At 42.2% G+C, this 26,598-nt stretch overlaps 1 protein-coding gene across 1 annotated transcript in view; it reads left to right on the top strand.

Moving 5' to 3' along the window:
* Positions 1 to 7,455, top strand: part of SNTB1 (syntrophin beta 1) — a 224,428-nt gene extending 216,973 nt beyond the window's left edge. The window contains exon 7 of the mRNA XM_073632204.1: positions 867 to 7,455. Within this exon, the coding sequence (XP_073488305.1) occupies positions 867 to 959 (93 nt within the window). The 3' untranslated portion in view covers positions 960 to 7,455. The remainder of the gene's footprint in view (positions 1 to 866) is intronic.
* The last annotated feature ends 19,143 nt before the right edge of the window (positions 7,456 to 26,598 follow it).

Raw genomic sequence — 26,598 nt, forward strand, 5'->3', positions numbered from 1 at the left:
ATAATGGGACACTATTCCTCCCACTGATACCAATGATGGGACAATATTCCTTCCACTGATACCAATGATGAGACACTATTCCTCCCACTGATACCAATGATGGGACACTAGTCTTTCACTGATACCAATGATGGGACACTATTCCTCCCACTGATACCAATGATGGGACAATAGTCCTTCCACTGATACCAATGATGGGACACACTTCCTTCCACTGATACCAATGATGGGACACACTTCCTTCCACTGATACCAATGATGGGGCACTGTTCCTTCCACTGATACCAATGATGGGACACACTTCCTTCCACTGATACCAATGATGGGGCACTATTCCTCCCACTGATACCAATGATGGGGCACTATTCCTTCCACTGATACCAATGATGGGACAATATTCCTTCCACTGATACCAATGATGGGGCACTATTCCTTCCACTGATACCAATGATGGGACACACTTCCTCCCACTGATACCAATGATGGGGCACTATTCCTCCCACTGATACCAATGATGGGACACTATTCCTCCCACTGATACCAATGATGGGACATTATTCCTTCCAATGGAATAAGTATCAAAATGACTTAAACATTATAAAACAGGGGTCTCCAAACTGTGGCCTGCATTTCAGATGTGGCCCTTTCCTTGCCTATGTCTGTCCCTTGGAGCACTATTCCTCCCACTAAGCCCAACAATTGGGTACTATTTCTTCTACTGACACCAAAGACTGGCACTACTCCTCCCACTGACACCAAATGGGGTACTATTTCTCCCTGCTTATGTCCTGAACAGAATCTTTGATATAAACTGAAGTCACACAACCATTTGGCTTTGCATAACCAACTTTTTTATGTCTCCACAGCAGTTGGATCTCCAGTGTTGCCCGAAACCCATCGTATTCATCATCCATTCCTTCCTCTCTGCCAAGATCACACGACTTGGACTGGTGGCATGACGGCACCTGAGAACACACACAGGGACACTAGAGACTGTTGAAGGCATGGACCTTCGCACCATGTGCAGTACCGATGGAGGTGACAGTGTTCATGGAGGCTATTCTATTCAAAGACAAGCTAATGCCTGCAGTCTCATGAACCCAATAGAAGAGGCTCGCTCTAAATCTGTTGTATACGATTGATAGATCTGTGTTACTCTGATGCACTTTGTCTGGCAGAAGCACAGAATGTTCATAGTATATAGCAATCTCTTTGGATGATGGGAAGAGCCCGTGGATTTTGTTTGTGTGATCCTAATGCTAATCTTTATATGAAATCTTTTGTTTTGGAAAAAAAAAGTGTATGCATACCCAAAACTTTTTTTTTTATTTGGAGGGGTGGGAGAGGGTTAGAAGGCCTATCATTTTATTTCTGTCTGTGTCCCCACTTGGTAGATTTTTTACCTTTTAGCAGAAAGTGTCACCGAGTCAGGAAGTGATAAGAAATCTAAAATGTCACCAAAACAAGGCAAGGATAGGAACAGGTGCGTCCGAGCTACTACCGCCTGTGTAATGCCTGATGAACCTCAAGGACACGGCACTCGGCCTGGAAAGTCTCTGTAATCCATGAAAAAAAGGGAGAAAGGCTGGTTCCATGGAAGTCGGCTAAAACATTGTTTTATTATTGCATGTGAACAACAGTCAAAAACCCAATGTGTTTCGGCCATCAGGCCTTAATCATGCCTCACTCTTCCAGTGACATCTGTCTAAAAGCAAATTTTCCCCTACTTTTTGGGGCTTTACTCTTCTTGTCACGTCATTGGCACAGGAAGTGAAGGGAATACCCCACCTCCCCCCCAAATGGGACACAGACAGGCTAAAATAAACTGATGGAGGTTTAAACCCTTCCTTTATCCAGCACTTTAGTAAAAAGTTTTGGATATATATACACTTTAACATAGGGCCTTTAAGGACACCACTATAGCCAAAACAAAAAATGTACACTATATATGCATTAAATAAAAGAGCTCCTAGTAACAAACTCGGCATTCTATGTCAAAGCACACCAGCCCAGACAGAGCAAAAGGAGTTGGCTTTGTCACTATGCTATGCAGCCTATTGCCCCATGTAAGCTGCCATGTTGGGCAAAAGAAGGCAACATAATCACAGATGGTAGTTTTATTCTATAGGATGAAAGGACTGAAAGTCTGCTGAGTGTCGCAAAGTATCACATCACCACCATCACCACTATGCCAGCTTCATGTAAGGACTCATGGAGATGGACCTAGTTTGACATGCGCTTGATGCATGCTTCAATTGCATTCTCTACATGAAGAACTATCGTCATACTGTAGAACCATGGCTGACATAGGCTGCCCATACCAATAGGAATTAATTCTCTGTTTTTCTAAGTACCCCCTGGAACATTTTTTTAGATACCTGTTGATCCTGTCAGTAGAACCATTGGATGGGCACATTGGTAGCGTGACAAGACTCTTTTTGTAGTGTTGTCACCTGTGCTGTAACTTCCTAAATGTTGGCACTGTTAATACCCTATAAGAGGACAGGCACACCTAGCTCCTCTGCCACCAGCACATTGCTGTATCTTTAGGAGCTGAGGGAATAAATGTTAAGACCCTGCTCAGTACTCAAACCCCCCCCCACCCACCACCACCAACCAAGCATTATTAGGCTGCGCTGAACCTACTTTGGGGTTGATTTACTAAAACTGGAGAGTGCAGAATCTGGTACAGCCCAGCATAGAAACCAATCAGCTTCCAGGTTTTGTTTTTTTTTTTTTTTGTCAAAGCTTATCTGAACAAGCTGAAGTTCGAAGCTTATTGGCTACCATGCACAGCTGCACCAGATTTTGCACTCTCCAGTTTTAGTAAACCAACCCCATTGTGTTTCTGTGGACGCAGCAGGTTTTTTTAAGGGCTGTTCATGTTGGTGGCAAAGCAGATCAAACACATTGTTTCTAAGTTATACTAGCATTGCTCTGAGCAGAGCAATCCTCGTTTGGATCATTCTTCAGACAGACGGGTGAGGAGATGCTATATCCCCTTAAATACTACACTACCCTAGCGTAACCACATGCATTACGCACGGTTGCAGTGTGACCCCATTCACTTAAATGGGTTGCGTTCATGGGTGGTAGCACTGTGGAACGTAGTAGAGGGTAAAATTCCTGCCGTGATGCAAAGCATCACAGCCACAGCATGTGTACACCCCAGGCTGGTGTATTTGTAGCACAAGTAGGAGCAATTGAGGGATGGTTAAAAATGTGACTCAAATACATGGTTTTGCTGCCCCCAAACTGATAGTGTAAATCAGGCCTTAACAACACCCAGTTTATATACATGATTGTTACTACAGCCCATTTTACATATTTCAGTTGGGTAGTATGATAGACTTCATACTGCTCATAAAATATATATATATGGGGTCTTCAAAAAGTATCTGCACTTTTTTATGTTCATTGGAAACAGGGTAGTAATTGGTTGTCTGAGAGTGTCATGTGACTAACAGTGGCGGACGGTGAAACATTTTTTTGGTAGGGTGACAAACAGTATGCCAACCCCCCCACACACACACACACACACACACCCGCTTCTGATTGACCGGATTGAGGATCAGTGTTTCAACATTCGCTATTCATTCGCTGTTGTAACACACCTGGGTGAGATCGGAGCACATTCTCTGCAACCCGAGCTTATACTATTTTTATTATTCTAATCAGGTGCTTAAAAATAAAACCCTGGCCGCTGTAATTCATACGCCGGTACCCTGAAAGGGGCCAGACGCATGAATAGGGGGTGGCCGTGGTGGCGTGGATAGATTCATGCTATGGTATATAGGGGGTGGCGTTGAGAGAGGAGGCGACGCCCGGGCGCCCCTAATGGACGGGCCGCCACTGGTGACTAGTCTGTCTGGCAAGCCGGCTGACCTTGCAGTTTAATATGAGTGATGTCATTTTTTTTATTCTTAATACAAATAAGTTAAAAAAAAGTGTGGAAACTTTTTAAAGAACCCTCAGATATATAAATGGTCATTCTACGCTTGCATAGGCACCAAAGGTGGTCCAATATAGATCATTATAACAATTTTGAGTGATAGCTATGCTTGGGTGTGCAAAAATTACAGGAAGAGCTGATTGGTTTATCAAGATTTCCTTGCAGTCATGATGTCTCTACAGTGGTCTCCAGTTTTGCATGGGAATAAAGTGGAGCTGTTGCTCTGTTTCATATGAAAGATGGAACCTCAATGGTTGTTGTAGGTATTGTCCACAATGTTACACTTGGATTTTGGGTTTCTTCTGAATATTCCAGTCTTATTCTAAAGTTAAAATCCAAACCAGTATCTGACCAAATCTCCTGAGAGTGCGCATGCGTGTTCTACAATACAATATGTATGTTTGACATCAAAAGATAACTGTACTTTAGAACAAATTTCAAGGCAGAAATAATTCAAGGGTGTACTATAAAATAGTATGTATTTTAAACTTTATTATTGAATATTAAGGAATAACCATGTGCATTGATAGGGGTTCATTTAATAAAACTGGAGAGTACTAAATCTGGTGCAGCACCAATCAGATTCTAAATTCAGCTTGTTCATCTAAGCTTTGACAAAAAAAAAGGAAGTTGATTGGTTTGTATGCAGAGCTGCACCAGAGCTTGCACTCTCCAGTTTTAGTAAATCAACCCCACAGTGTAGCAGTGGAACGAACATGTCGTATTCAAAACTTGCAACCGGCAGGTGGAATCTTGGGCCACTTCCCCCCTCTTTCACAAAAAGGGTCTTACAGCTTTGATGTAAATAGCCTGAGATGTAGAATGTCATACCCTGCCCCATTCTTCTGAACATATATGGCCTCTATGGATGTTCAGGTAGACTGAGACAGTAAGAAAGTAGGCAGCTAGTGCTGGGCTTTTTCTATTTCTAGAAAGCCTAGAATGGTTTATATAATCAGTGTCATCGGGGCATTAAATGTTTATTTGTAAAATATGGTGTAAAAGTTACAAAGTGATCAAAAAACTATAATATATTTTCCTATAATAGACATGTTTGTCTAGTAATGCTGCTTACCTGTACCAACATATTTGGTGCTACCTGGGCACTCTCGGTGTAGATCGATGCCTGGTTGGAGCTGGAGTTACTGGACAAATAAAAGACCATTAAACTTACTATTTTTCAGTACACACATTTACTATTTAAGCCCTGTTGTATGATTTAAAAGCAGACCTCTCATTTAAATAACCCAATAACGTCTTAAAGTGGAGTTTCAGCAAAAAAAAAAAAATATATATATATATATATATATATATATATATATATATATATATATTTTTGCATCCTAGCATTATTGCAATGAAATTTCAAAAAGACTATTCAATGATCAAGATCGTTTGTTAAAAAATAAAAATATAAATATCTTTGTTATCTTTTATGCCTCCGTTTGTGGCTGTTTCCATCCTTAATGTGGGCATGTGAAGCCCAATCTAGATCGCTTCCTGGAATACCTTGGGAGAGGTGCATGCTGGGTAACCAGCATGCACCTCTCAATCTCGCGCATGCGAGATTCAATGGCAGCTGTAGTGCTGAGCACAGTACTGCCCACAGGCTGCTGGGAAATGATCATTTCCCAGGAGCACAGGCGAGGGAGGAAGTCTCGAGGAGCACCGTGGACCAGAAAGTGGCAGATTACGACGACTACAAAGCAACAGGCCCTTTCTGATAAGTATAAAAAAAAAAAAAAAATTCCTCCAAATAATTTTTTCTAGGTTAAAAGGAGTCTTTTAATGTAAAAAAATTTTTGTTAGGGTGGAACTCCGCTTTAAATGCCAAATGGCATCAGAATGGAAATTTGAACAATTCCTCACAGGCACAGCTGTAACAGAAAAGGTTAGGTAATGAATACTTCTTGCAAAGTGTCGGACTGCTTTAAAGAGATGTAGAACTGCTTGAAAACACTGATGCCGCGTACACACGATCGGTTTTCTCATCGGAAAAAGATATGTCGGCTTTTCCGTCAGGATTCCGGTCAAGTTTGCCTTGCATACACACGGTCACGCAAAAGTTCGCTGAAATTACGACCGTCAAGAACGCAGTGACATACAACACTACGATGAGCCGAGAAAATGAAGTTCAATGCTTCCGAGCATGCGTCGAATTGTTTCCGAGCATGCATAAGGGTTTTTGCGTGTCGGAATTGCCACAGACGATCGCATTTTCGGATAGGAACTTTTCCCGACCAAAAAATTTGAGAGCATGTTCTCAATCTTTTGCTGGCTGGAATTCCGCCAGCAAAAGACCGATGGAGCATACACACGGTCGCATTTTCCGATGAAAAACTCTCATCGGTCTTTTGCGGGCCGAAATTCCGATCGTGTGTACGCTGCATGGCAGTTTGGAGACTGGAAATAATTTTTTTTTTTAAAAAATCGGTAAAATGGTTGCTCCTACTGTGGGTACGCCGGTCCGGTTGATAGGCCACTTGTGGCTATGCTACAAATCCAGCTTTCCCCGGTTGTTTTAAAGAATATTTTTGCCAACAACAGTTCACCTCTCTGATTCCTACTGTATTAAATTGTATTGTAATTGTACCGTCTGCTCTTATGATAAGTGCTGCGTAAACTGTCAGCGCTATATAAATCCATAATAATAAAATCCATAATAATAATAATAATCTCAGCCCTGGAGAACCATGACAAGTCTGTGTACACCCACTGGTCTATAAGAATGCATGGTGGACCTGATCGGATCACCCATGTGAAAGGGTCCTTACTGATGGATCCATCCAAAACCGAGGTATCTTGTTTGGACCAGCTGACCTGTTGATAAGCTAATTTATCGAAACATATGACAGCCAATCAGAAACCATTTTCTATCAGCTTAGTACAAGTAGAATAAGCTGATGTTCAGGTGCTAGGAGCCCCTGTCTACTGCTGCTTAAAATTAATCTCATTATTATTATTCTCTCTTTTAATCATTTTCCATGGTATTGATTTTTTTTTATGTTTTAAGAAATAGACAAGTTCTTAAAATTTTTTTTTTAAATGGAACTCCAACCTATTTTTTTTTTTACTTTTGGATGGAGCAAGGAAACGTTCATCTTTATCAGGTTCTTATTACTGTCTGTATCTCTACAGGAAGGATTCCATATTTCTTCTATTGTGTTACTGACAGTAAAAGTGTGGGGCTAACAGCCGTAAAATCCTGACAGGGGTCACAGCCTTTCCATCCTCTGTCCTGAACAAATACATTTCTGGCTGGAGTTCCACTTTAATGGACTTGTTTCATTTTCTTCCAGCCAAAGTCCTGCTCTCTCAATTACTAGTGGTACCTCTTGTAAGAAAATTGCAACGAATGATTATTTTATTAGATTTTGATCCTTTTAAAGAAAAGTTTTTATGAGATTATAACATTGTAATTTTATTCGTAAATAAAACACACCTTTTCTTGGCAATTATTGTAAATAAAAAAAATTGAAACAATTAAAAACAATGGTTGTTCATATCTGTCTTGTATTTACTTAATTCTGCACATCATGACTTGCATAAAGCTCCCCAACACAAATAATCATAGAAACAAAGAAGAGTGACACAGTAGAAAAAGACCAAATGGTCCATCAAGTCTCAATTTTTGTTTTTTTTTTGTTTTTTTTTTTTGGTCTTTTTTTTTTTTTGTCCAAGTATAGATCTAAGTTTTTTCCAAACACGTTTAACCGCTTCAGCCCTGGAAAAGTTTACCCCCTTCCTGACCAGAGCACTTTTTGCGATTCGGCACTGCGTCACTTTAACTGACAATTGCGCGGCCGTGCGGCGTTGCACCAAAACAAAATTGACGTCCTTTTTTTCCCACAAATAGAGCTTTCTTTTGGTGGTATTTGATCGCCTCTGCGTTTTTTATTTTTTGCACTATAAACAAAAAAAGAGCGACAATTTTGAAAAAAAACACAATATTTTCTACTTTTTGCAATAATAAAAATCCCCCCCCCTTTTTTTTTTGTTTTTAAAAAAGCCAATTTTTTCTCAGTTTAGGCCGATATGTATTATTCTACATATTTTTGGTAAAAAAAAATATCACAATAATAATAGTGATTGTTTTGCCCAAAAGTTATAGCGTCTACAAAATAAGGGATTTATTTATGGCATTTTTATTATTTTTTTTTTTTTACTAGTAATGGCGGCGATCTGTGATTTTTATCGGGACTGCAACATTATGGCGGACATCAGACACTTTTCACACTATTTTGGGACCATTGGCATTTATACAGTGATCAGTGTTATAAAAATGCACTGATTACTGTAAAAATGACACTGGCAGGGAAGGGGTTAACTGTGTTCCCTCACTGTGTGTTTCTAACTGTAGGGGGAGGGGACTGACTAGAGGGGATGACAGATCGTGGTTCCTAGCTAATAGGAACTCACGCTCTGTGAGTACAGTGTTGCATAATGTAATTCAAAATGTGAGAGCACAGAAAGCTGAAAATTGGCCTGGGCAGGAAGAGGGAGAAAGTCCCCTGCATTGAAGTGGTTAATAGGATCAGTAAATTGTACAATAACTATACCTTGAAGTTTTCTTAGAACTCTGGGATAAATACCCATCAATTTATTAAGCTTTAGGTGAGCTAGTTAATGTGCTACCTCTACCTCTACCTAAACCTTGAAAATGAACCTTCATCACTAGAACCAATATGATCGTCCAGCTTGTTTCTGTTAGTGTCGTTTTCTTCTTAGAAGTCTGAAAATAGGAATTGTTTAACCACTTCAGCTCTGGAAGGTTTACCCTCTCATGACCAGGCCATTTCTTGCGACAGGGCACTGCGTTACTTTAACTCACAATTGTGCGGTCGTGCGACACTGTACACAAATAAAATTATGTCCTTCTTACTGACGGCTATCTGCGATACCCTCCAGTTCCAACACCTCCACACCTATGCCGATCCGCAGGGCCGCTACATCATTCTCATTTGCTCCATTGCTCAAGCCTCCTACACCCTGGTCAATATATATGGCCCAAACTCCAGACAACTCTGCTTTCTACGACGCCTCTTCAAGAAGGTCAACAACTTATGACAAGGAAATTTAGTTTTGGGCAGCGACCTAAACATAATTGGCGACCCCTCCATGGATACCTCCACTAAAAAAAAGGTCATCCCCGGCCAGCTTTAAATCCCCTGCTCCATGACCTGGATCTCTTCGATGTATGGAGAGCACAACATGGCTCAGAACGTGATTATACATACTTTTCCCACTCACAGCTATCCTATTCACGTATAGACTCCTTCCTGGTAGACAAATGGACCCTCCAAAATGTCATGGACTCTGACATTGGTCTCATATCCTGGTCAGATCATGCCCCTATTTCGATAACCCTTGGCAACCTTTGACTGGGACCACCGAGAATATGGAGACTGGACACCTCCCTGTTAGAGGACCCTAAAGTTCAACGAGAAATAGAGACCGAGCACCAATCTTTCTTTGAACTTAATGAACTGCCTGACACCGACAAATTTACACTCTGGTCAACCTACAAAGCTTACCTTCGAGGAATTTTCATAAAGCTGAGTAAAAGAGCGAGACGCCAGAGGACCCAGCAGATTGATGAGGTTATGTCCAACATTTCAGAGGTAGAAAAACTGAATAAATCCTCCCCCTCCCACACGCATTCCATTAAGCTCCTAGAACTAAGACAAAAATTACGCACCCTCTTGCTTCACAAATTTGAACATAACTTTAAATTACCCAAGGCCAATTTCTATGCATTAGGCAATAGAGCTGGATCACTTCTAGCAAAAAAGGTTAAATCCCACCGTACAAAAGCTAAAATTCTTTCTCTCCACCACCCCACTTCAAAGCAACTTTTAACTAACCCCCTGGAAATTGCTAATGCGTTTAGTAACTTCTACGCATCCCTCTATAACCTCAAAAAGGACCCTCTCACTCCCCAACCAACAGAGGAGCAAATTTGCAGCTTCTTAGACCCGATCAATCTACCTACAATCTCAGAGGCACAATTCGAAAGTATCTCTAAACCTTTCACTACAGATGAAGTCCTCAAAGCAATCAAAACCCTCCATCTCCATAAGTCTCCGGGGAGGATGGCTTCTCTAATCTATTTTACAAACATTTGCTGACATCTTAAACTAACAGACCTCTTCAACACTGCTGGTTCCTCTGGCTCCTTGCCTACAGATATGCTGCGCTCACGTATATCCACCATTCCAAAACCTTGGAAGGATACCTCTGTTGCCTCTAACTATAGGCCAATATCACTCCTAAATACTGACATCAAGCTACTCGCCAAAGTTATTGCCAACAGACTAATGGTGTTTCTCCCAGAGCTGGTTCACCCAGAGCAGGTTGGGTTCGTACCAAGCAGGCAGGCACCTGATGCAACCAGAAGGGTCAACCTCATACACCAGGCTGCACGAAATCGAACACCTTCTCTGCTGCTATCCCTTGATGCAGAGAAGGCGTTAAATAGCATTCACTGGACATTCCTCCAGGCAGTGCTGACTAAATTCAGTATTACTGGATGATTCCAAAGCGCAGTCCTGTCCTTATACTCTAACCCATCAGCTACAGTACTCACCGGGGGGACGTTATCCGCCCCTTTCGAAATTTCTTATGGTACACAACAGGGGTGCCCCCTCTCCCCACTTATTTTTGCCCTACTAATGGAACCCTTGGCCTCTAATTTAGATCCGATCCATTAATCTCAGGCATTCCCTGCAATGGCACAGACCACAAAATTAGTTTGCAGACGACGTGGTTCTGATGGCCACTAATCCCACCCAGTCCCTACAGGCAATACAAAACACCCTCCACCAATTTAGCTCTGTCTCTTATTATAAACTCAATGCCACAAAACCCATAGTCCTTCGTATACATCTCCCACCACAATTGGCCACCCACCTGAAATCCACCTTACCCCATGTATGGGCGAGCACATCTATTCCATACTTAGGAATTCAGCTTACCTCCAACCTAAAATGATTGATTGACTTAAACTTCCAGGCCTTCTCTCGAAACTTACCCATACTACTGAAATCTCTACATAGCATAGGCCTCTCTACACTGATAATACTTCCAAAGCTTCTTTACTTATTTCAAACACTCATTCTACCTATCCCTCGCTCCCTCCTGACCTCAATCCAAAGTCAACTAACCAAATTTATCTGGGATTCTAAACCACCTAGGTGCGCTGGCTACGTACTTACTAGGCCCCACAGAATATGTGGAGCTGGATTGCCCCATATTGGCAATTACTACTACGCCTCAATATTGGACCAACTGTATTTTTGGTGGCATCCTACGCCTGAAAAACAATGGTCCACCATGGAAGCCTCCTACCCACAACCTGCTACCCTAATAGACTGCCTCTTACTATCGACAGCTGGCTACTCCCCAACCCTTTAATACACTAACCCTATGATCTCTGCCTCCATGTTGGCCTGGAAACTTTCTACCGCATACCCTCATAATTCACCTAGTAAAACATTACCAATACCGCTAAGAGCCATATCCTCCTGCATTCCTGATTTGAATCTCTCCCAGTGGCACTCAGCTGGCATACTGACCATCGGTGACCTGATAAATCACAATTCACTACATAAATTTGAGGCTCTGCAAGCTAAATTCAAACTCCCAAGCTCGGAAGCTTACACATATGCTCGAATATCTCACTTCCTGAACGCATTCTTACCCTCCACAGTAAAAATTCCCACACCAATATACCTATATTACTTCTCTAACCCATACCCTAGCAAAGGCATCTTCCTGATGTACTCTTGCCTTAGCGACACCAGACCCTGCTCTCAAGTGCATTCTCTAAATAAATCGGCCGAAGAATTAAATGTCCCTTTCACCCAAGACCAGTGGCTAAGGGCATTTACAGAAACCTTTAAAGCATCTCACTGTACCAACCACTGGGAATCCTACCAGAAAACCATTCACAGATGGTATCTCACACCTTACCGACTCTCTAAAATTTACCCTGGCCACCCTCCATCTTCCTGGAGGAAGTGTGGAAGTATAGGCTTCATCGCACATACCCTCTGGTTCTGCAAATCCTTCTGGAACCAAACATTCGCTTTAGTCTCCTCCATTACTGGGACGCCCTGGTCCCAGTCCCCTGCTCTAGCCCTGCTACATATTGGCATAGAAAAAATTCCATCTCCAGCTAGATGTGCTGTTATCCACTTATTCTATGCTGCCTAATTGAATATTACCAGACTTTGGAAAACTGCTAAAAACCCCTCCATCTCAAGCACTATCGCTGATCTCAACTTTCAATGCGAAATGGAAAGAATAGTGGCTAGGAAAAACTCACGCTTAGATAAATTCAAAGATATGTGGTCTCTTTGGTTACGCCATCCAAAATGTACTGTTAAAATGTAACTACTCAGGTGTGAGCTACTCATTGACCGCTTTTTCTTTTTCTCAAACCTGCTAGTGCCCTTCCCCCTTTTCTCCCTCCTTCCTCTTGCCTGACCCCCCCCCCCCCCCGTCTAGAACCTATCACTACTCGACTACCTTTTTATTTCTCTAACCCAACCCCAGTTCAAATTTTACTGTTTACATTTAACATGATATTGCTCAAGGAAAAGGTTGTTTCTAGTCGGAACTTCTGTAGTTGTTACTACTGCTATGGCTATAACGTGTATGTACCTTTTTGAAACTCCAATAAAGAAATATAACGTAAAATTGACGTCCTTTTTTCCCCCACAAATAGAGCTTTCTTTTGGTGGTATTTGATCACCTCTGCAGTTTTCATTTTTTGCGCTATAAACAAAAAAGACCTACAATTTTGAAAAAAAAAAAAAAAACAGTATTTTTTACTTTCTGCTATAAAACACATCCAATAAAAAAATGTAAAAAATCAAATTTCATCAATTTAGGCCAATATGTATTCTGCTACATGTTTTTGGTAAAAAATAAAATATATTAAAATGTATAATATAATTATTAATAATAATTATTATTAATATAAAAAGTTATAGCGTCTACAAACTATGGGATATATTAATGGAATTTTAATTTTTACATTTTTTTTTTGTACTAGTAATGGCAGCGATCAGCGACTTATAGTGGGACTGCGACATTGCGGCAGACAAATCTGACACTAAGGAGGGCAAAATTAGTCAAAATTATGCATAGAGACCAATCAGCTTCCAGGTTTTATTGCTAAAGCTTAGTTAAACAAGCTGAGGTTAGAAGCTGATTGGTTTCTCTGCAGAATTGTGACTAATTTTTCCCTTTTTTGGGGGGGCCAGAGACACCAATACAGTGATCAATGCTTAAAAAAAATATGCACTGTCACTGGCAGGGAAGGGGTTAAGATCAGGGGCGATCAAAAGGTTAAATGTGTTCCCTGGGAGTGCTTGCTTACTGTGGATGGGGGGGGGGGTGCTTTGACTGAGGAAAGACAGAGATCCATGTTCCTGCTTAGCAGAAACACAAGCTCTTCATCTTCCCCTCTGACAGAATGGCGATCTGCCTGGATTACATAGGCTACCGCCGTTCTGTCTGCCTCAGGAACGATCGGTGGGTCCCGGCGACATTGCTGATTGTCTCGCGCGCACGCCCCCCCAGACTCGGCAATCAGAATCATTTACAGGCATGCGATTTTGCGCTGAAGGGCCGCCCTGCTGCAGTAAATGTATGTGGGGCAGTCCGGAAGTGGTTAAATTTATTGTTACATTCAGGTCTCCCAAAACCAGTGCAGTGCAAGTTACCTGCAAGGACTTGAATGTCCATACTCTGGCCACAGGTTTTAGAGGAGGAAAGCAAGAAAAAAAATATTTTCAACCAAATGGTCTCAATGTAGATATGGGAAAAAAATGACAGTCTTGCAGATTGCATTATGAATAACCGCATCTAAAAGTTCCATGTAAAAAAGGTAGTTTATTGAATAATCAATATGGTGAACTTACATAGGATCTGACAATGTGGTGAACTTACATAGGCTCTGACAACCAAGTGAGCCAGTCTCCATCCACAAATCCTAGTTGGCTGTGTGACTATGCCTGTCCTCAGATGGAAAGGTCCTGGATGTGTCTCTATGCCCGTCCCTGTCGTAAATGGTGGTGCGGTAGATCCGGAGACAGAGTGGATGGATAGGGTGGGGAAGCTGGGTTGTGTCCCGGAGATGGATGTGGTAAACCAGGGGCTGTTGCGGATCTCCACACAGTGACACCGTGCAGGGGTGGCGACTTGCGATGACGTCACTCGCTGCGCCAGAGGACAGAGCAGATACCGATAGAGCGGTTGGGGAGGAGGACTGGTGAACATTCGCTCCAAAAGAAAAAAAACGGTATGTAGTCCATGCTGATCTCTCCCCCTGCTGTGATGTAATATTATTTATTTATATATTACACTCTGGGCTTTTTTTTTTTTCAGCGGGAACACAGTTCTGACACCTCCAGGACTGAATGTATGTAATGGCAAGGGGTGATGTGGTGCGCTGCAGGGTCTATTGATGCTCCCTGCTGGGGGATCTATTTTTGCATGGGGGTCTATAGTTGCTGGTGGAGGACCTACTGTTGCTGGGGGTGGGTCTTTTATTGTAGGGGGGTCCGTTGTTGCTGGGAGAGATCTACTGTTGAGGGAAGGGTCCATTGTTGCTGGCTGATGGGGAGTGTATTACTACTGGCTGTGGGGAGATCTGTTGTTGCTTCTGGGAGTCTATGATTGCTGGGGGGAGGAGATTTTGTTGCAGGTGGTCCATTGTTGTTAAGGAGATCTATTATTGCTAGTGGGGGCTCTATTTTATTGCTTTTCTTGTTATCAATACCAATATCTACCACAAAATACTTGGTTCTGTATTGTCTAAAAGGACAGTACTGGGAGGTGGGTAGTAGATGGAACCAAGGAATGGTGCTCGGAGGTGGGTAGGGTGCGGAGACATAGGTGATTCAGAAAGGGAGTTCTCAGAGAAAAAAAGCCCTGATTTTACACTCAAGTGTTTTGTTATTTATTATGAACATTTTTAATTTTTTCAGCATTGGTTGATGAAGTGTTGTAAATTACTTGTTTATGAATAGGTAGCACAGTGTAGTATATTATTTATTTAGGACTGTCTGCTGGGTAAAATTAGTTAATGTTTTTTTCTATATACAGATACTGTATAAAGAACTAAATACATTGGCATTCTGTGGTTTCTCCTGACATGCAGTTTACAGGTTTGCAGATAGCTGACCATCAATCTATATGAAATTGTTGGACATTCCATTCTAAAACCATGTCCAGTAATATGGAATTGCTCCCTCACTGTTCCTTTGTGGCTATAGCAGCCTCCACTGTTCATGGAAGATGTTTCATAAGATTTTGGAGAGCGTTTGAGGGAATTTGTTCCTATTCAGTCTAAAGAACATTTGTGAGGTTGGGTGGTGATGTTGGATGAGAAGATCTGGCTCCCAATTGGCATGCTAAAGGTGTTCTATAACAGTGGTTTTCAATCACCAGGCCATGGCCTGTTGCTGGGCTGCAACCTCCTACCAAGCAGAGATCCCCTAACCTCCCACAGTGCCCCCCAGTCTACTGCAGAGCTTCCAGCACCCCATAGTGTCCCCAATCTCCAACAGTATTCCCAAATTGCCTCCCAACTTCCTAGTGTCCATAAACACCCTCCAGTCTCCCACAGTACCCCTGCACAATGGCCAGCCTCCTGGAAAGACCTCAAGTCCCTGCAAAGGCACCCATCACCCACAGTTTCCCACAACCCCCTTCATAAACCTCATCACCTGCAAGGCCACCATGTCTGCCACAGATTTCCCTAACCTCCTCCAGAACCCCTATCCGGGGGTTTTCAAGTCCTAATTGCCTTCCTATACTTTTATTCTATTATTATTGCATTACTGCTGGAGCATGTAAGGTTTTGGAAGAATTTATTGAGCCCTGGCCTCAACAAGTTTGAGAACCACTGCTCTATGGGGTTAGGGCTATGTGCAGGCCACTCAAGTTCCTCCACACTAAAATCATCAAACCATGTCTTTAACAGAGCTGGCTTTGTACACAGGCACCATCATGGTGGGACAGAAAAGGGTCTTCCCCAAAAGGTTACCATTAGACACAATTGTCTAAAATGTCTTTGTACTTTGTAGAATTATCAATACCCTTCACTGGACACACCTAACATCAATAATTTGAAGGGATGTCCACCAACCTTTAACCATATAGTGCACTTGTACAACTGTGGCCAAAAGTTTTGAGAATGACACCAATATTCATTTTCACAAAGTCTGCTGCTTCTGTGTTTTTAGATCTTTTTGTCAGATGGTACTATGATATACTGAAGTATAATTACAAGCATTTCATAAGTGTCAAAGGCTTTTATTGACAATTACATTAAGTTTATGCAAAGAGTCAATATTTGCAGTGTTGGCCTTTCTTTTTCAAGACCTCTGCAATTCGCCCTGGTATGCTCTCAATCATCTTCTGGGCCACATCCTGACTGATGGCAGCCCATTCTTGCATAATCAATGCTTGGAGTTTGTCAGAATTTTTTTTTTGGGGGGGGGGGGGTTTCTCTCCCCCCTCTTGAAGATTGACCACAAGTTCTCAATGGGATTAAGGTCTGAGGAGTTTCCTGGCCATGGATTCAAAATTTCGATGTTTTGTTCCCCACGCCACCTAGTTATGCCTTATGGCAAGGTGATCCATAATGCTGGAAAAAGCATTGTTCCTCACCAAACGGTTCTTGGATAGTTGGGAGAAGTTGCTCTCAGAGGATGTTTTTGTTCCATTCTTTATTCATGGCTGTGTTCTTAGGCAGAATTGTGAGTGAGCCCACTCCCTTGGCTGAGAAGAAACCCCACACATGAATGGTCTCAGGATGCTACTGTTGGCATGACACACAACTGATGGTAGCGCTCACCTTTTCTTCTCCGGACAAGGTTTTTTCATGCCCCAAACAATGGGAAAGGGGATTCATCAGAGAAAATGACTTTACCCCAGTCCTCAGCAGTCCCATCCCTGTACATTTCGGGAATATCAGTCTGTCCCTGATGTTTTTCCTGGAGAGAAATGGCTTCTTTACTGCCCTTCTTGACACCAGGCCATCCTCCAAAAGTCTTCGCCTCACTGTGTGTGCAGATGTACTCGAACCTCCTGCCTGCTGCCATTCCTGAGCAAGCTCTGCACTGGTGGTGCCCCGATCCCGCCGCTGAATAAACTGTAGGAGACGGTCCTGGCGCTTACTGGACTTTCTTGGGTGCCCTGAAGCCTTCTTCACAAACGCAGTGGAAATGTTTTTTTTTATGGGGTTAAGTTCATTTTCATGGCAAAGAGGGACTTTGCAATACATCTGATCTCTCTTCATAACATTCTGGAGTATATACAAATTGCCATCATAAAAACTGAGGCAGCAGACTTTGAGGAACTTAATATGTGTGTAATTCTCAAAACTTTTGCCCACGGCTGTACCATCCAATCCATGTCATCTTTGCAGATGAAGCTAGAACCTTTTTATTTTCACCCACAATGCCTCAGGGACCTTTCCCTTTTTTTTTACATAGCTGTTTAGCCCTGTTCCAATGAAACCAAAGCCTTTTGTATTAAAAGGTTATATGACATCTAATTAGTATTGAATATTTTCTCTTGTATAAATATATTTTTGGAAACTTTTATTGCCTTCTAAAAAAAAAAAAACAAAAACAACAGGATGTTTACTTTGTGTGTGAATCGTAAAATGCTGGTGTAGAACGCCCGCTTTGTTATTTGATGTATAAAATACTGTAGCAGGCAATGGCAGCGCCAATTTACATATGAATCTATTTCATGTTGATTCTTTAAACACCACCTTCATCAAGCAAGCGGCAAGAGAAAACATTGTACATTAGAAAGACTGGGATAATGAGTGCTCACATTCCATTACATACCACACAAAAGGAGAATTCAGAGAGTTGTGGGAAGGGCTGAGAAAACTGTTCATTAGAATTTAATGATATGAAATCTGGGGGAGGTCAGCCTCTCCATCTGCTGTGCAACGTTTATATGGACTTGTTTTTGCATTAACCGTAGATTTATTCCTTGAACTGATTGATCGTTAAAAGTGAACTTCGGACACACAAATGTTCATTTAAAGATATCCCCAATGGTAAATACATTATGCTGGTTCTCCCTTGGAATCAGAGATATTTTGTAGTGAATGCCTACCTGCCACCTCCCAGTACGGTAGATCCATTGTACCTATTGTTGGAGAAGCTGACCCCAGCAAACATTCTATTTTATGGGAGACTTTAATGCTATTTTGTCTCAAACACTGGATAGGCTTGCTCCTCCCGCAAATTATAGTACTGAGCTTGTCTCCTGGGCACAGGCTGCCCCCTCACTGAGATCTGGCAGTGGCATAACCCCCATACTCAGGTCTATTCTTGTTTTTCTATGACCTTCAAAACCCCTTCCCGTATAGATCTAGTGTTTTCTAATCAGTCACTCCTGGGTGATGTCTAGTAGGTGTGTTATCTTCCTGCGGACCTGTCTGATCATTGTCCCCTTCAATTAAAATTGCGGATGGCTCGGTGCCGCAATCAATCTATGGCAATGAAACCCCCCAGTGGATTTATCATTCAACCTCTCGGGATCGTATTCCCTCTAGTTTGCAAGACTACTGGACTCCCAGTGTTGGGTCCGGTTCTCCAAAAATGGTTTGGGTGCCTTTAAGGCAACCAGTAGGGGTCTATATATTTCTGTGATATCCACTATCAAGTCTGAGCAATCGTTCTTCCACCTTGCAGTCGAAAGTGGCAGATTTCACAAACCAATACTCCTCCCCCACTACTGACAATTTTGATTCCCTTTTATTGTTAAGTCTGGAATTTTACATGCATATGACTGAGGTTGCCCGGCTTGACATTGAGAAACACAAGCAGGAGTACTTTTAGTCTGGTGATAGGAACAGTACACTCCTAGCGATGTTAGCTCAGCATGATAGACCTCTCACCATCATTGCTAAAATACGTACCTTAAATGGTACGATCATAGGTGTGCACAGCCTATTGCATTAGAGTGTGCATTTCAAAGTTTGAAGCTGCGGCAAAAGGTGGGTGTGGCCAAATTGCATTTACAGAGGGAGGGGCTTAAAGGGAAGTGGTAAAAAAAAAACAAAAGCCTTCCTGTACCCATAAAATATTTACAGTATCTCACAAAAGTCAGTACACCCCTCACATTTTTGAAAAGATTTTATTATATCTTTTTATGTGACCACACTGAAGAAATTATACTTTGCTACAATGTATAGTAGTGAGTGTGCAGCTTGTATAACAGTGTAAATTTGTTGTCCCCTCAAAATAACTCAACACACAGTCATTAATGTCTCAACCACTGGCAGCAAAAGTGAGTACCCCCCTAAGTGAAAATGTCCAAATTGGTCCTTTTCCATTCCTCCCAGATGACATCATGGAGCTGGTTGATGTTAGAGACCTTGCACTCCTCCACCTTCCGTTTAAGGATGCCCCACAGATGCTCAATAGTGTTTAGGTCTGGAGACATGCTTGGCCAGTCCATCACCTTTACCCTCAGCTTCTTTAGCAAGGCAATGGTCGTCTTGGAGGTGTGTTTGGGGTCGTTATCATGTTGGAATACTGCCCCTACGGCCCAGTCTCCAAAGGGAGGGGATCATGCTCGGCTTCAGTATGTCACAGTACATATTGGCATTCATGGTTCCCTCAATGAACTGTAGCTCCTCAGTGCCGGCAGCACTCATGCAGCCCCAGACCATGACACTCCCACCACTATGCTTGACTTTAGGCAAGACACACTTGTCTTTGTACTCCTCACCTGGTTGCCGCCAAACACGCTTTACACCAGTGGTCATCAACCCTGTCCTCAGGGCCCACTAACAGGCCAGGTTTTATGTATTACCTTGGGGAGATGCAGACTAGAATACTGCAATGAGCAGGAAATTATATCACCTGTGATGTATTTCAGTTATCTTGCAAACCTGGCCTGTTAGTGGGCCCTGAGGACAGGGTTGATGACCACTGCTTTACACCATCTGAACCAAAATAGTTTATCTTAGTCTCATCAGACCACAGGACATGGTTCCAGTAATTCATATCCTTAGTCTGCTTGTCTTCAGCAAACATTTTGTGGGCTTTCTTGTGCGTCATCTTTAGAAGAGGCTTCCGTCTAGGACGACAGCCATGCAGACCAATTTGATGCAGTGTATGGTCTGAGCACTGACAGGCCCACCCCTTCAACCTCTTCAGCAATGCTGGCAGCAGTCATAGGTCTATTTCCCAAAGACAACCTCTGGATATGACGCTGAGCACATGCACTCAACTTCTTTGGTCGACTATGGCGAGGCCTGTTCTGAGTGGAACCTGACCTGTTAAACCGCTGTATGGTCTTGGCCACCGTGCTGCAGCTCAATTTCAGGGTCTTGGCAATCTTCTTACAGCCTAGGCCAGTGATGGCGAACCTTGGCACCCCAGATGTTTTGGAACTACATTTTTCATGATGCTCAACTACACTGCAGAGTAGGGGTGCGCATCTTCACTGCTCTCAAGATTCGATTACAATTATCTTGTCCACGTTTCGATTCTGCGATGCATCACGATTAATACCCAAGTGCCCATGGTTTTCAACTTTTCATCAAAAAATTTATTCAAGCAGTCAGAAATTGAAGAACTATATTTATTTTTATCTGCTCTTCAAAAAAATTACACTAAGTTCCCTGCATTACTGTATATGTGTCACCGGCGCAAAACAACACCTAATACCTCAAAAATATCTCAACCATACGTGTCAGGGATTGCTGCATTCAGAAAAAAACCCTTCATTAAGATGGGTAGGGAATGCTAATTGGTGTATATGAATGCGCTACTCCCGTACTTAATCACCACCTACAATACTTATTTTCTATTATTCATGAATTGTTCATGTGCATAATCTTAAACTTTGTGCATGAACTTACAACTCTACGTCAGTTCATCATATACCCATATATTAATCAATACATAAAACAATATATTCTTTCAAACGTGATACAAAATCTTTAACATGACTGGCGTGCTCCTATGCTCCTTCAGTGTTCATATGTGACTGAGTGAGACACCTCCACCATTCAGATTGGCCACTCACCAGATGCTTAACTAAAGGTACGCCTTTGGTTCATTCAGGGATAACCACTCCACTTAGGCAAACCTTCTCACCGGCTAAAACTTGGACTTTAATGTTCCTCATAGGAAAACATGGGGACAAAAAGCGATCATAGCGCAATATGTTTGAACCCTTTATTTTAAAATTTCAAAGTTAAAATGATCACTCACATTTAAAAGTGCCCTCCAAGCTGGCACGAAGCTTATCCAGCAGTTACGGACAGGTAAGTGGATGTTAGCATGGTCCGCCTGGTAATGGTATGCGGCCTCCACGCTCGGCTTGCGCCCCAAGCCTCGTTCCCGCTTACGTCTGGTCACGTGATGCAAAATTCTCCCAGCAGCCTCTACGCGTTTCGCATCATCAAATGCGTCATCAGGAAGCTGCCGTTTGATTGGTGCCCACTCTATTTATATTACATTTGGCCGGAAGTGCATGTTCCGCCATTTTAACTAAGGTAATATTACCGGCTAAGACTTCCTTTCTATTATCGCCATTTTGACTAAGGGCTTTTCCCTTTTTATAACCTGCATTAGTGTCGCTGTTTCCCCTTTCATTTACTTAGTTTGTAAATATACATTCTGACCCATCTATATCTGCTGGAGAGGCTTTTACAACGTTTTAAACATATTACACATTTTCAAACAATTTTTTAAACATTTTACCCATTCCGCCCTAGCCGCTGCTCCATATAAATATGGGGCAGCAACAACCCATTATTTCTTAGAACATTCACAAAAAGGATCCAATGATGATTCCAAAAAAATATATTTCTAAAAGATTATAAGTATATTTATATATGTAACCCCTGTATTCCTTTATTACATTACATTTATATTAGTTCTATTATATAAAATATGGAAAAATGAAAAAATGAAAACCAACATATTTGTATCTTTGATCTTAAAAACAACAAGATAATGGTGTTGTGCTAACTTGCCCAAAAAAAAAAAAAAAAAAAAGCATAATAATATTATTCTTGATATCACTAGAAAAAAAAAAAAAGCCTTTGAAAATTCTTTTGCAATAACTCCATCGGTATCACCAGCAAAGCAGCTTCATTATTATCCCATTAAAGAAGAGAAGAATTGTGCGCTGCATTTGGAGATTTCATAATTTGCCGTCAGAGAAGGCCGATCGTGTGTACGAGGATTTTCCGAAGGGAAATGTGTGATGACAGGCTGTTGGTGGAAAATCCGACAGTTTGTACGATACATCGGACAATTCAGATCAGCAGGGGGTACGTCATCCGGAGATAATTCCGAAAATCATCCGGATTATTCTCCTGGAGCTCCCGCAGCAAAGGCATATGACATAATTGGTCACCATTAATAAAGCAACCAATTTTTGGTCCAAGAAATCCTCCTCATCCTGTTCCTGGACTAGCAGAAGGAGCACAAAGGGTGGCGCCTGACAATTGAACTTCCTCTTTTTTGGCTCGTAGTACGTCTAGTACGTCACGCCGACAATTGTGTACCGTTTGTACGCAAGACAAAATCCAGGCACACGCCTTCGGACAAAAGTCAGAGGTTTTGTCTGCGGAAAATCCGATTGTTTGCATGAGGCTTTACTCTACCATGATACACCTGTAACTGAAGCCAAGCAAACCACCATTAGAGGAAGGGAAATCTTTGACAGAATAAATCATCAATTGAAGCTTAAAACCTTGAGTTAAACCTTATGGGATCACAAATATACACACACAATACCAAGAGAGAGAGAGAGAAGGATGGAAAGAAGGAGAGGGAGAGAGAGAAAGGAGAGTTGTAAACAATCACTAAGACCTACATAAAACCATAATTCATTAAATGGCATGATCACTTAAACTCACTTTAATGTTTAGGAATACAGAATTCAGTTCACCTATCACCATCAATTATTACAGTCATAAATTTGGCATATTTGCAGTCCACATGATAATGGTACATCAGATTATGATATATTATATATCTAGTTAGTAGTAGTACTGTCAGTGTCTCTACTCTCCTACCTGATGATGATGATGACGAATCAGTGCGGTGCTGGAGGTCTCCTGCTGGCTGTGAGGACAGAGGACAAGCGCGGCCTGGCTCGCTCGGGTCTCTCTCCTGCAGCCCTGCTGCCAACAGCAGCCAGTTGTAAGAGGAGGGCTCGGGTCTCCCCCGTAACATATATAAACAAAAAATTGTGCGCTAGCATAAATGTATCATATATTATGAAATTAAATCTGCAATTAAGAAGCTTCTTGGAAAGGTACCAGAAGCTATAGTATATATTTAGAATAAACCACAATGCAGCAAGATAACAAATTCCGAATTATAACACATCTCCGTGAAGGGAAAATATATAAAAAAGAGTGAAAAGTTTGATGCAATTAAAATCCAAATCGCATGAAAAACGCCACATTCAGTTCATGAAAAACGGAATTGCAAGGAAAGATATGTGAGAAAGATAAGCCGTTCCTTGGGTGTATCACATCAAGGTGGAAAGGTAAAAGATGTAGGGACACTTCCAAGCCACCGATAGTTCCGGAAGAGTAGTAATGGGTGTACCCTTACCGAACTTATTGGACCCTCTATATAGCGAGGTCATACGAGCTTGCAGATATAACCCTCTGCAGGGACAGATGGATATCGATGTCCTGGTCCTGCTCACAAACACCGCCCACTCAAAGATATTATCTCTGCTTCAGCGTCAGGAGGGAGACTCGTTTCACAAAGGATCCATGGATAAGGAGAAAAGGAGTTTATTGCCTTGTATACAAAATTCCAGAATAAAAATGTTAAAAAGCCGGCATAAAACAAAGGCTGAACGCCCGTGCAAACATAGGATGCGTGATGGAACTTTTCACTCTTTTTTTTATATATTTTCCCTTCATGGAGATGTGTTATAATTTGGAATTTGTTATCTTGCTGCATTGTGGTTTATTCTAAATATATACTATAGCTTCTGGTACCTTTCCTAGAAGCTTCTTAATTGCAGATTTAATTTCATAATATATGATACATTTATGCTAGCGCACAATTTTTTGTTTATATATGTTTTTTTCACTTCACTGATATTTGAAGTATTTTGTTGCAGCTGCACTTTGCATTTTAAACATTTTATTTGCTGTTTTTGCTCATTAGCGCAGGTTTTCCTTATATAATTGTTTTACTCCCACGTAACAGCCTGTGCATGCACTGCAGTGTGCAACAGTGAGCCGAGGAGGAGGAAAGCTCTCGGGACCGGGAATCGGAAGTCGGGGGACATGAGTCGCTCCACGTGTCTGTCTCCTCTCTTGTCAGCGAAGCGCCACAGGGTGGCTGGGGATGACGTCAGCGGGAGGCGGGAAAAGACAGCACGGCTTACTTCGGCTGCTTTTGGACCCAGACTCAGAGGCAGGGCATAACGCAGCACGGCGCGATGACGACGTCATCCAAAAAATTGATTATAAAAGTCGTAGTATCGATGCCGCATCGAATCGTGATGCATTGATGTTACGATTAATTTCAACACCCCTACTACAGAGTGCATGAGCTTTATAGGAAATGTAGTTCCAAAACATCTGGGATGCCAAGGTTAGCCATCACTGGCCTAGGCCATTTTTATGTAGAGCAACAATTATTTTTTCAGATCCTCAGAGTTCTTTGCCATGTAGAAGTTCTAGTGCCCAGTATGAGAGAGTGAGAGCGATAACACAAAATTTAACACACCTGCTCCCCATTCACACCTAAAATCTTGTAACACTAATGAGTCAGATGACACCGGGGAGGGAAAATGGCTAATTGGGCCCAATTTGGACATTTTCACTTAGGGGTGTACCCACTTTTGTTGCCAGCGGTTTAGACATTAATGGCTGTGTGTTGAGTTATTTTGGGGGGACAGCAAATTTACACTGTTATACAAGCTGTACACTCACTACTTTATATTGTAGCAAAGTGTCATTTCTTCAGTGTTGTCACATGAAAAGATATAATAAAATATTTACAAAAATGTGAGGGGTGTACTCACTTTTGTGCGATATTGTATATTTGGTCCACCCTAGTAGGGCACTTTCACGCTGATGCGCTAATTTTTTTCCCCTGCATCATCTAAGTGTACCCACAGTTTTCATGTAGGTTAGCTGCGGTTTTCCATAGACTTCTAGATTGTAAGCTTAGCAGGGCCCTCTGATTCCTACTGTATTAAAGTGTATTGTATTTGTACTGTCTACCCTCAAGTTGTAAAACGCTGCGTAAACTGTTGGCGCTATATAAATCCTGTATAATAATAATATCATGCCCTATGGTTTTGGTGTGCTTTCTGAAGCCAAAAACTGAGAGCGTGGCTTTGTTGTGCTTTCAGAAAGTGCATCGAACCCGTAGGATATATCCTAAGTCTATGGCAAACTGCAGTTAACTTACACTAAAACCACAGGTACACTGCACTGCATCCATGGTGCAGGAAAACCACACTGCATTGGTCTAAAAGCCAAGCTGACTGTTTATTACTACTGACCCTGGAACTTTACCTTACTGACGTCTGAGTCACTTAGTACTGACCCCTGAACTCTGTAATAAGTGAGACAGAGGTTAGTGCTAAGTGAGGCTAACTCTGCACTGCTGATCTGTGTTCTTATTTCCTGGGACTCTTCACATTACTCAGGGTACTGCAGCTCCAACTCTTCTCCAATTCCCAGGTCCAGTAGGTGGAGCTAAATTACAGCTACTCCTAGCCCCGCCCAGGACCAGGGAAAAGAAGGGGGAGAAGAGCTGAAGCTAGAGTAATGTGAAGAGTGCCAAGAAGAACAGAAGCAAGACCATCTGCATTTATATGTCTTCCCTGTAGCTGTGCTCGTCCCAGACAGCTACAGAGGAAACTAAGGCGGGTACTAAAGGACAACACAGAGAGTAGGGGGTGGGGGCTATGATTGGCTTGTAGCCTCGCCCCCACGGCCGTTGCACACTTTAGCACCCGCCCCCCCCTCCACCGTACAAAGCCAATCACAGCCCCGCTTGTGCCAGCCTTTACCACCTGGAAAAAAACATGTTTCCTCTGTAGCTGCATGCAGCAAGCTCAGCTGCAGGGGAGAGACAAAGCGACAGTGCTTCACGCCTTGAAGTTCAGATGCCTGAACGTGTCCTGGGACTGGGGTCTGGAATTCAGCCTGGATTGTGGGACAGTCCCGTCCAATCCAGGAAAGATGGGAGATATGCACACTGGGTGATTAGGGTGTGCCCAGGCACACCCAGCTGAGCATTTCCTTCCCATCCCATCTGAGCAGCCCATGTGACTATGGAGTCACACATGTGGGTGTATACACAGTGGTAAATGACAGCCCACTCCCTCCTCCCCCATGGCCACTAACTAGCTAAACACAAATGGGGGCAGGATATTACATGTAGAATAATGGAGGCTTCACCTCCCTCTTATTCCAAGACACATCCTGGAGAGACATGACAGAGCCTATGACTGACAGAAATCCCCCCATACCAATGTAAAACAGTTAATTGATATTAATATTTACTTTATTCCAACAGCGTTTTTTTTTTTTTTTGAACCTATAACCAGCAGCAGAGGACTAGAAGCTCCTCCTGCAGACAGGCTGGGAA

The sequence above is a fragment of the Aquarana catesbeiana genome, linkage group LG05, assembly GCF_042186555.1.
Source record: "Aquarana catesbeiana isolate 2022-GZ linkage group LG05, ASM4218655v1, whole genome shotgun sequence".
Taxonomy (NCBI): Eukaryota; Metazoa; Chordata; class Amphibia; order Anura; family Ranidae; genus Aquarana; species Aquarana catesbeiana.